Below are 12,068 nucleotides of genomic sequence, written 5' to 3' on the forward strand. Positions count from 1 at the left end.
ATTCTGAATTTCTCTGATATGTACTGTTTTATGGTAACATATGTTTTGTCTCTCCAGTGAGGTAGTAGGGTTTGTACCTTTTCTTCTTTGCCTGGAAAATCTAACATATAGTAAGAATAAACAAACGCTCAAATTTAATTTAAAAATAGACCAGTTGCAATGCAGCTTTGGAATCTATATGAGTCCTAAGTCTAGTAGTTCATTCAACAGGTCCATTCATTCATTCATTTGTTCATTCAATAAATGTTTAACGAGTATCTACTATTCAGGTTTTGAAATGTAGAAGTAAACAGAATGTGTTAAATTAGAGACAGCAAAAATAAACAGATGTGTGCCGTCCGTGCATCCCCCAGTAACTGCTGTGAGAACAATAAAACCAGGTAAGGGACAGGGAGCTCAGCGTGGAAGTCACAGGGCTTGCTGTTCTGTTTGCTGTCGTGAGAAAGCCTCTTGGTAAAGGAGGGAGCCCTGCAAGTTTCTGAGTTGAGTGTTTCTAGTAGAGGCAGTAGCAAGGGCAAGGGCTCTGAAACAGTTAGCTGTAGTGTTTTTGAAGAAGCTGCCTGGCTGAAGCAGGGCCTGCCGAGCTGGGCTAGTAGGAGTTGAAGCCGAATCATGTCACGTTAATAGTTCGAGTTTTACTCCGAGTTGTACTTGGTGGCGAGGAGTGAAGAGTTTTGAATAGAGGATGACTTGGTTTGATGGTTTTACTAGGGATAACTGTGGGTGCTGTGTGGAGTTGAAAGTGTGTCCCGGAGAGAAGCCAGGACCAGCTGGGCAGACCATGGGATAACCCAAGTGGGACAGGGTGCTCGTTTAGACCCGGGTTGTGGCCGTGGAAATGGGGACTACTGATTTGCTCCTGGATGTATTTTGAGGGCTGATTTGATAAGCTCTAACGATGTATTAGATATAGGTATGAGAGAAAAAAAGAGTTAAAAATGGCTGACTTTTGGCTTAAATAGTTAATTGCTCTGAGCAGAAAGGGGTGAAAAATCTAGGTACTTCGGTTTCCTTCTTGGGCGTTTACTGCGGAATCCAACAGTTTCCAGTAGTTCACTGAATTAAAGGTTCCTGTTTGATCTCTGTGAACATGCCATGTATGTAGTTCGAAGTATTGGAGTTAAGAGAAAAGCAGGTAGGAAACATAAATGTCAAAGTTGTCGGGGTGAGGACGAGTTTTAAATGCAGAAGTTTTCTCACTGAACTTGAGGACACTGTAGAGTTTGGAGGCAGGGAGATAGAAAAGGGCAAGGGAAACCATAGAACACAAGATGACTAGGAGGAGAATCGGGACAGTGTGCTCTTCACGCCAGAGGTGGAAAGGAGGGGACAGGCTCGTACTTACATCAAATGCTGTTGATCAGTTAGCTGAGATCTAAACTGGACCGGTAAGATCTTTGGTGACTTTAACAAAGATCTCATTAGTGATTCACTCAGGGCCCATCCAGATTGAGTAATCATTTGGACAAAATTAGTGAGCCTCCCACAAAACGCCTCTCAACACTGATCAGTGGTGAGAGACCGTATCTGCCAGTTTTGACTTTGCAAACTGCAAGACTTCAAGTGGTAGAATGTTCTGAGTTGTAAGATTTTAACAGTATGCTATATATGGGGAGGTAGTGTAGGAAAGGATTTCACAGACAAAAATATCTCTTAATTCATCACTGCTTTGTGATTGTTGTGGAAAACCAGTAGGATCCATTCCTAGGCTCATAATGAGAAGTAGGTAATACCTCATGTCCAGACCACAGGGGAAAAAAGCTAATTTTAATGGAAAACTTAAGGTTTCAAGAAACTTGTTTAAGACAGTGTTTTTCTTTTCCATAAGAGACATGTTAGTTTATCTCTTTGAAAGAAAGAATTTGTGTTGCCTTTGATAAATGATAGATAAGGTTCAGATCTTGAATTTTTAGAAGCCTGACTTATTGAATGTACAGAGGCATCTAGGAATATGCTAGTTTCTAGTCTTTTAAGATTTTCAGAAGTGTATAAATGACTGAAAAACCTACCTGTCTTTCAATTTCTTTTTATTTATGAAACATCCCTATTACTACTGAGTTGACTGATTTTTAATAAAATTCATGATCTCCCAACTGGCCTTTTCCTCCCTATTTTTTTTCTATATAGTGCTTACTTGTGATATCATACTCATTACATTGCCTTTAAAGTGTATCTTTCCTACATTTTTCTCTATCTTTGTCCATGCTCACAGTTTCTGCTAAATTATCATCTTACACACCAAGCTGTTCTCTTTTGTTGTTTTTATTTGTTTTGAAGTAAGGTCTTGCTATATTCCCCAGGTTGGCCTTGAACTCCTGGTCTCACAAGTGATCTTCCTACCTCATCCTCCTGGGTGGGGAGCTGGGACTCCAACCACACACCGAGCACCCAGCTAATATGTACATTTTAAAGCTAAGATCTCAGGAGCTGGGGATGTAGCTCAGTGGCACAGCGCCTGCCTGGCAAGCATGAGGTCATGAGTTTGATTCCCAGTACCGGAATAAAAACCCAAAAAATAAATAAATAAATAAAACTGAGATCTCTCAGACTTGTGACTTCTGGGTAGTTGCTCTGCTTAGAGTTGGTGGATATCAGAAATTAATTATGTGGTTGTTTTCAGATATAGACATGCCCTAATGTAATTAAGGTGGCACTCTGAGTGTAATAGTGTGGGAATGCTTCTGGGATAGTGAAGAAGCACACTAATGACTTTGGTGTGTTTTCTGCTGTATTTATCACTCAAAAAAATTTGCTTATCTCAAATGATATGAAAATACATATAATGTCCAGTTTTAAGTATAAGAAAATCTTTTATTCCTGCAGTAACTTTGGATCTCCAAAAAAGTTTATACATTAGTAAAGGGAAAGGATATTGATATTTGAAGTGCTAGATGTTGTCCAGTATACTCCTGTATGTCGCTATGAGGAAAGGAGCTTTGCCCCTTAACCATCCCTATTTACAGTAAAGACCCTTAGCCGTATGCAGAACGTGCCTGGGCTCATGTCACCATGAAGTGACTGAGCCAGGACTCAAACTCAGACCTAACCGAGCTGTGCGGGGCAGACACTGTAACCATGACGTCAAGCTGCCTCATCAAGTGGTTGCTAGTTATTTTTTAAAACAGTGGGTACATTTGGAATCAGACCAAGTTCTCCACTGATATCCAAAGTGCCAAAGCAATCTTATTTGTCCTCTGAAACTCTGCCTTGAATCTCTCAGTCCAGAAAGCATATTGCAGGCAATTAAAGAGGAAGTTGTAGAGATTACCTTGGACCTACTTAATTTAAATATTTTACACAGTGAAGCTGATAAAATTTAACTTTTAATGACTGTTAGTAACAAATCCCATGACACACACCTTACTACCAGTGAAAACACTATGTGACAAAACCCCAAGGCTCAGAACTGTGGGTTAAGGATCCATTCCCAGATACAGTTGCCTCCATTTATCATATTTGCAATCACAAGTCACTCAATAACTGGACAGATACTTGTCCAGATAGAGAAGGGGAATCAAGCTATGAAATTGGAGATTTCAGGTTGAACAGACTTTTTTTTTTGGTACCGGGCATTGAACTCAGGACCTTGTGCTTGCCAGGCAGGCGCTGTACCACTGAGCTATATCCCTGGCCCAAGGTTGAACAGATTTTTAAAAAAAATATCTAAAACTTAACAAATGTGCTTTTAAAACCAGGTAGATTTCAGGTCTGACATGCATACTAGAAATGCTAGAAAAACAATGGGAGACCATTATACGGGTATCAGCTTTCTATTTTTAGGAAAGCTTAGAAATCACTTTCAGTTTAAGCCACATTTATTTAATACTTCAGATATTCCCTCATCCAGTCATTCTTCCCTTTTGAGCAGTTTCCTTCCCTTTCACAATGTCTTTTGTACTTCCTAGCTTTTAGTTACCTTTTCAGGTTCTTACACCAGTGGAAAGAAAGAAGGGGAAAAAAAATATACATATACATACACAGGATAGCTAACATAGTTGTACTACTGACTTTGATTGCTCTATTGAAATGAACAGTTAATGTTCAAGTGTATGATTAATCTTACATGTCTGTATTTGTTTATCTGAGTATCCAAATTGAAGATATCAATATGTAGTACAACAACCATTGTTAATTTCCTATCACCTTGTCTGAGATTCTGTATTGCTTGTACTGTTTTTGGACTATTTTCTAAGTGTATGTGTGTTTGTTAAGATGTTTTCATTCTTTTATCTTTAAAATAAAAAAATACTTCAGTTCTTAAAATACTTGAGTAAAATATCTAAATAGTTTTAAGCAATATTAAAGCTCGAAGACATCCCCCAACGGGAATTACTTTAATTCCTATGTATTTAATTTGAAGTCATGTATTCTAAATATTTGTGGTTAAACGAAGGAACTTACTGACAGAGATTCAGCAGGCTCTGGACCTGAGCACCCACCCAATTCCTACAGATCCCCAGGTTTCTTCCAAAGCTGATCTCAAAGTAGAGAAAAGCATCAGGCCGTATTTAGTCACCTTACAAAATTCTGTCCATCCTCAGGAAGTGTATTGTTTGTGCTCTCAAACTGAGTATCTATTTTCATCTAAACCCTATGCCCTTTCCCAGAAAGATAGGGATAATAAACCTAGTCATTTTTATTGTCTTTCTGCCAGTTTGTATAAGTTGACAGATTTGCACTCAACCTTTCCCTACAGTATTTTAATTTCAGTAGCAGAATAGATGTAGTTGTTCAAAAAATTTTGGCTAGCGATTTAGATAAATAACCCCTCCATATATTGATTTATGTTCATGAAAATTAACTTTTGTATAGGCCTCTTGTGTCTCTTGGATATATTGTCTTAACTATTTAATTTTATTTTTATACTTAACACATGGCTGTATCCTAAATTTTCATTAAAAGTTTGCATTTTAATTACTCTTGTAGCTATTCCCGCATTTTATCTTTTTCCATCATTCTTTTAGCTACCTTTCTGATCCTCAGCTATTATTATTGAATAATTGAGCTGAAAGGTATGCTCTTGGCTTTCAGTTTCTCACTTTTAGAACTCTTTACATGTATTCTAAACTAATGTTCTCTCTTTCAGTTGGTGGGGTTTTTTTTTTTTTCTGGTTTTTTTGTTTGTTTGTTTGTGTTTTGAGGCAGGATCTTGCTGTGTAGTTCAGTCTGGCCTTGAACTCTCTGTGTAATCCAGGCTGGCCTCAAACTTACAGTGATCCTCCTGCCTCAGCCTCCTGAGTGCTGGGATTACAGGGGTATGCTACCACACCTGGCCTAAATTAATATTCTTAAAGCAGTCCTTGCACCAAATCAGATAAACCTGCTATTCAAAAGTTATCAACTTTCTAATTCAATCAAGGTCAAATTTTCTACCTTAGTAATTTATCTAACTTCCTCCTAGTTCATTTACGCCATCTTAAGGCACAGAGCTTAGTGTACTCGCCAGAGAAGCCTGGTTGGCAGCCCTCTTGCTATGCCAGTAACTGGATAATGGCCATAGGGCTTCCTGCCTCCCCCCGACAGGTTTTTCTGTTAGATTGAAAATGCGTCCTTCCTCACCCTCATTCCATCTCTCCAGCGTTCTGTATGGTCCACCTTGGTAAAACTTCCTTCTGTCTAATACATGTTGATCATTCCCTTTTCTGAATTCTTTTTTTCTTGGGGGAGTACCAGAAATTGAACTCAGAACCTTGTGCTTGCGAGGCAGGCACTGTGCCACTGAGCTATATCCCCAGCCCCCAAGTTCTTAACTACATTATAAACTGTTCCATATGCTGGGCACCTACTATAGGCTCTCTACCATTATATTAAAAGAGATGTAATCGATTGGTAAAAATATGTAATTATAGCTAGCTTCATCATTAGTTATATTATCATTTCTTATGACCCTGAAATTCCTTTGAAAATTTAATAAAGGTAAATAGAAAAGTGAATTTATTTAGATTTAATACTTTCACTTGAGTTAAATTTCTTTTGTGCTCCAGTCATGGTAGACGTACCAATTTTTAGTCTGTTATTAATATAGTTTTCTCCTTTTGAGGTAACAAATTGAGGCCTGCACTTTGGATTTTGGTCATTGTAGGTAGTTTTTCTAGCCTGTTAGCCTAATCATTATAAGCCCTGACATTTAATTTACAAAGTTCTGGACAAAATATTTTAGAAAATGTTTAACCTTTGTTTGTGCCTCATAGAGGGCGCTGTGCTTCTTGACTCTCTGTTCTTTTTAAAATATAAGACTTGAGGTTGAGTGTTACTTTCATTACAGTTAAAGTTTCATTATAAGCTAATTTTCACTTAAACTAGTGTCAGTGTTTACTATATATCTAAGTAAAGGAAATTTCCTTTGTGTCACCCTGATTAAAGTCAGAGAAACCCAATTTAATCTTGAAATTGAAGGGAAATTGACATTGCAAGTGAATGATGTATTTATATTGACTTATTGGCTAGGCTTATCATGGTTATAAGTCTACCTATTAGACATGGCATGTTAGTGACCTTAACTCTGTTCCTTCCTTAAAATAATTTTTTTGATATAATATATCAGTATTTTGATATATAACATTTCAGTATCAAGTTTTAAGTTGAATTTTAATATCTACCTGCTGCCTATTTCCACAATAATGATGTACACTGTATTTGACATACACTATACCTGTTAATAGCAAATCACCCTGTATTTGCTGCTGCTTATATATAATTTTAGAATGCCATGGCAGCGTAAGGGACTACTACATAGAAGAGAGTAAGACAGTACAAAATGTGATTAAAGGAACACGGTTATCCTGTACCGTTAAGTGCTGTGGGATTGTTTTACAAAATTTTTTTCTTTTATTCAAATGTTACTAAGGACTTGAAGCGTTCATTGCCATCCGGACTTGGTCTCTCAGAAACTCAGATTACGTCTCACGGCTTTGACGGTACCAAAGAGGGCGTTATTGAAGCAGGAGCATATCAAGGTAAGCGCCCATGCATTTGTGCACATGGCCAGGGTGGCGGGTGGAGAAGCTCACCGAATGCTGCCTTTCTTAGTCAAGCACAGGAATTCAGCGACAAAACGCTGATCATACACATAATCCTTTTTTCTTAATTTAAGTAGGAATTGTTTTAATAATTTTTTATAAATGTGCATAATTTCAGTATTTAAAAGTCCTTTTTTAAGTACTGAAGTAAAAAACTCAAAAATTATACGATGATATAAATTTAGATGTTTGTAACACAAAATTTGTAACCACAAAAGAATTAGAGCAAAGATTATAAATATCGATTGGTATAAATGCGTATTTCCTATTTCAAAGTAAATATGAGAATGAACTGTTACTTTTCCTATTATACATGCTGTGTAGAAGGTCTCCAAGACCCTGTAATGACTAACCTCAGGCTCAGTAATGTGCTGGGAGGACTATAAGACTGTGCTTATTGTCCCCCTCATAGCCTTGATTACTTGCAGTCAAAGAATTCCAAGCATAATCAGTAAAGGCAAAAGACGCGTGAGACAAAGTCTGGGTAAAGCTAGGCATAAGTGTCCATGGGTCGTCTCCCAGTGAGGCCTCACAGGAATTTCTTAATTCCTCCAGCCCTGAGTTGTGACAACACGCATAAAATGTTGCTAAGAAGCTCATTTACAGAAGGATTGCCAGGGATTTTATCGGGGCCACTCACATAGAATCCAGATCCTAGACCTCCAAAGGAACGGGTAAACCGCAGTGCATAGTACACGCTGTTTGTATAAACATTTGAGGCGGGGTGAGCCCATCCTTGCAAGAATGGAGGGGATCCTCCCAACACTGGAGTTCCCAGACACCAGCCAAGAGCCAGGCTAGCAAGCAGGTAATTTTTAAGGAAGGGCAGTTAGACCTGCTTTGTGAACTCTCTCTGCACACACCGTGTGCGCGTGCGTGTGTGTGTGTTTAATAGAAAGGGAAAAATTGATTCCTTTGTAAATGTTCTCACCTATACTTTTTTCTAGTTTTTTTTCATTTTGATATGAGTGAAAGAAAAACCATGTAAACATTTGAATGTAGAAAAATAGATTATTTTCTTGACAGACCTATCGTTAAGTAGCTCTAGTTGGTGTTCAGTGAAGTATATTAATTTTATTCCTTTATTTATTTATTAATTTTTGGGTTTTTTGAGAGAAGGTCTCACTATTCAATTCAGGCTAGCCTTGAACTCATGGCAGTCCTCCTACCTCAGCCTCCCAAATACCAAGATTACAGGCATGCACCACCACACCTGGCTATTTTAATACTGTATTGTAACTTCACAAAATGAAATGATCTCCACGCCTCTGCAATACTTGGACCTCTTGCAAATGTTCGTACTCTATATTTTTACTGTAGTATTGGCCAAGTCTTTATTCAGGAACACTTTAGATTTGAAATACATGACTTATTACATGGGTCCTGGAAATAGACATTTAGAACAAATAATCCAGTATAACATCCTCTACTTTAAGCTGTGCAGGGAATGGACTACCTAGTGACATTGTTTTTTATCCTTTTCATTCTTCTGTTTAGAAAATACAGTGGTACCTCAGTTCACAGACACTCGTTCGCAGACAGTTTGGTTCTCAGACAGAAGCATTTGGGAGAACTTTGTTTTTGTTTGCAAATTCTGCATTGAATGACAAACGTGGCCTTGGCCGTGGCCATCTTTCCCCCACAAACACAAACATGGCCAACTTTTCCAAACTTGTAGAACAAAGTAAGTTTGTGAATTGAGGTACCATGGTAAAGGTATAAAAAAGGCAGAAGCTTGTCAGTATCCTTATGTGCACATATAAGCTCTCTGGGCACTGTATGTGGATTCTGGAAAACAAAAATCAGAACATGGTCTTTAAAAAGTAATCTGTACTTACTTTTGAAGCATTGATATATTCATATCTTGGGGACAACTTGGAATGTGGAAAGGTTGACCAACTACCGAGAGTTATGAGTGCGCCAAGGTATAAGGCTTATTTTTCATAAACTGGCACAATTTTTGGATCATTCACCTATTTCAGAATTCATTTTTATTCATTCATTCATTCTTTAGGTATGTGTGTCTGTGTGTCTGTGTGTGTGTGGTACTGGGGACTGGACCCAGGGCCCCATGCATACTAGGTAAATGCTTTCAACGTATCTTGTATAGTGCTATGGTGTTATTTTTTATGCAAGATTAATAAGCTGTAATAATTAGAACAGCAGAGCTTTGTTCCTAGAGTCATCAAGACATGGGACTACTACGGTAGTCTTATTTTATCAAATACTTATAATAGAAACCCTATGCTTTGCATAGTAAAGATACAGTCTTTTAAATGGTGATTGGGCTGGGTAAGCTAATATACTGCCTCCCAACTTATCAAATGATTTATAGATTAGTGTTTTCTGCATTAAATTTCATAATAGAGATATTATGGTATGGATTCAGATTATCTGAGTCTCTAATAAGAAAACCAATTTGACCTTTGGGCCTCATTTCTCTTACAGTTAAATGTGAGAGTTCAGCTGATTTCTGCCACGCCCTCTAGTTTTAAATTTAATAGTTCAGCAGATTTAAAGAAGCAAATACAGTATCTCTCACCCTGAAAGGTAGTGACAATCCATTTAGATCTACTCATGTTTGAATTTTAATATGAGTTCCAGCCCAAATTCACTATTAGAATAGTGGCTATTTCTTCACCAGAGTTTAGTATATCTAGGATATATGCAATTATTGCTAATTTTAAGTAAAGAGAATGGATATTGATTCTTTCATATTAGAAAACTTAATTATGAGTGTGATGTATTACGGATTTTCCAGAGAACTGGGCAAGAGTGTAACTGAAATAAAAGTACATTACAAACATTAAAATATTCTCAGCTAAAGGTTGAAGGACAAATCATATTTTTCCCAGTTGTTTCAACGAACAGCCCCTTCTCTTCGGTTTCATATTGAACATTAGCAGCACTGTTGTTTGGTCCGTACTCTTACTCTGTGAGTGACTCTGGCTCAGAGGTATGAAGCAGTCTGTCAGGTGACACTATGTGGTAGACAGAGCCGGAATTTCAAACCCAGAGTTAGAATTTCAAATTCAGTGTTTCATTCAGGCAGTGTGTTCTTCTCTCTGGCCCCCAAACTTGATATTGTTTGAAAATCATCTGAGTGGCTTTTTTGAAATGACAGATAATCCTTAGGTCTTGTGCGTGTCTAAAGTATGTATTAAAAGCTCCAGGCATTCTTGTGATCAGTCTACATCAGCACTTCTAAAACGTCAAAGTACTGTATGTACAAAGCGCCTAGGGACCTGGTCCCAAGGCAGATTCTGACTCAGGCGGTCTGGGCCAGCTGCTGACACTTAGGTGTCTAACAGACTCCCTCCCAGGTGACTTCATTGCGGCAAGTGCCCTGCACCCCACTGTGAGCAGCAGTGATCTGCACTTGGTGATGTTTAATTTATGATTTGAAATTTTGGGCTGCAATTCCTGTGAAGGTGGTAATTCCTATGAAGGTTATAATTCACTCACATTTCTATGAAATCTGAAAATATGATATCCCTTATGTGCCTTGGATTTTTACTTGACTTTTTCCTTCATATTAAAGAGTAGGAAATTATGAAATATTTCCTTAAGTGTTAAATCATTCCAAGTGTGGATTTTAATCATATTCTATTAATTGATTTTAGAAATCATAGAGTCCAGGTGAGGTCTTGTTTAGATGTGGCCTTGCCAAATTTCCTTGTATACTTAGGAGCTTTGTTTGGTTTTGATAGTTCGATGAAAAGTTTTTACAAGAACAGCCTGATAGCTCCATTTATTAGTTTTTTCCTTCAAGAAAGTAAATATATTAATTCTTGTCTTTTATGTAGTTTATTAACCTCAGTATTACTGTAGTCCTTGACCTCAGTATAGTTGAAAAGAAAAGTAAGTAGAACCATATTCAAAACGTGTAGTATGTGGAGGAGGAAGAGGATTTTCACAGTTAAATGTCTGCCCTTTTCAGGTTCCCCAGAACCACCTTTGCCATCTGTTATGTCTCCTAGCAGGGTTGCAGCTAGTCGACTGGCTCCACAAGGAAGTGATTTAATTGTTCCTGCAGGTACTCGCTGCACTGATTGGATAAAGCCCTTCTTACTGCTGCTGCTGCTGCTGCTGCTGAAGCTAAACTAACTCATTCAGTTTCATAATCACTTGCTTTATATTCTTAGGTGTGTGTTATTTGGGCTGTTTTGGTGGCTGGCTGCTTTTTTTTTCTTTTTTAACAAGAAAGGAAGTAATCTTTATAGTCATGGCCTACCTTTCTGGCTTTTCAAAGTAATTAGGCAATATCTCTAATCTATCTTCTTAAGGTTAAAACCAATATAATGTGATTTGTTTTAAATCATCCTGCTTTGCTCTGGGCAATTCAGGTTCATGTGTTTGATCCTAACCTCTCAGCTTTGCAGCTCTGCCCTGTTTTTAGTTTTCTTGGGATATTTTTCTTTTAAAGAAACTTCAACAGTTAGGAATGGGTCAGTTGGAAAAGGTTGTGTCTTGTTATTTTAGCCTCAGTTTAGAAGTAGTTTGCAGAGTGTGACAAAATGCCATGTAATTTACCAGTTATATCCAATGAAAGATACTTGGGAAAAAGAAAAGATCTGTGTTTAATTTGCTCTACATTTCAATGTTGCTGGAATATAAAAATGGGAAACGTGAACTCCACATTTCTTTTTCATATGGAATGATAGTTTTTTGTCTTTATGAGAATTTTATAAATTACTAAATATGTTTGATTTTATATGTAGTTCTCAGTTTTAGTCTGTGATGAAACTGTTAAAGGCTAACTCTGGGAATAAATAAGAAGAAATTTTTACTGACCTTCAGTTTTTAAGACCACTTTTTGTAATTTTTCTCACCTTATTTCATTGCTCTTTTTAAATTATCATAAAGTTTATATCCCAAATCATTGATATTATAAATGTTTATGAAACATTTCTTGTGCTGTGGAAAATATTTTACTAATGGAAACTATATAGCCGCAGAGCTGCTTTTTCTACCATAAAACCTCGGCTGTTGGAACAGTACATTTGTCAGTGCTTCATGCTGCCTTGCTTTTGGAGGAAGAGCTTTTTT

At 37.4% G+C, this 12,068-nt stretch overlaps 1 protein-coding gene across 4 annotated transcripts in view; it reads left to right on the forward strand.

The window, feature by feature from the left end:
• Positions 1–12,068, forward strand: part of Arfip1 (ADP-ribosylation factor interacting protein 1) — a 111,312-nt gene that overhangs the window by 60,968 nt on the left and 38,276 nt on the right. For 3 of the 4 annotated variants that reach the window (XM_005400902.2, XM_005400903.2, XM_005400905.2), the window contains 2 exons: positions 6,848–6,956; positions 10,960–11,055. In XM_005400902.2, the coding sequence (XP_005400959.1) occupies positions 6,848–6,956; positions 10,960–11,055 (205 nt within the window). The remainder of the gene's footprint in view (positions 1–6,847; positions 6,957–10,959; positions 11,056–12,068) is intronic. The other variant, XM_005400906.2, reaches the window with a different exon arrangement.

This window comes from Chinchilla lanigera, unplaced genomic scaffold (genome assembly GCF_000276665.1).
Source record: "Chinchilla lanigera isolate Chin_1 unplaced genomic scaffold, ChiLan1.0 scaffold00070, whole genome shotgun sequence".
NCBI lineage: Eukaryota > Metazoa > Chordata > Mammalia > Rodentia > Chinchillidae > Chinchilla > Chinchilla lanigera.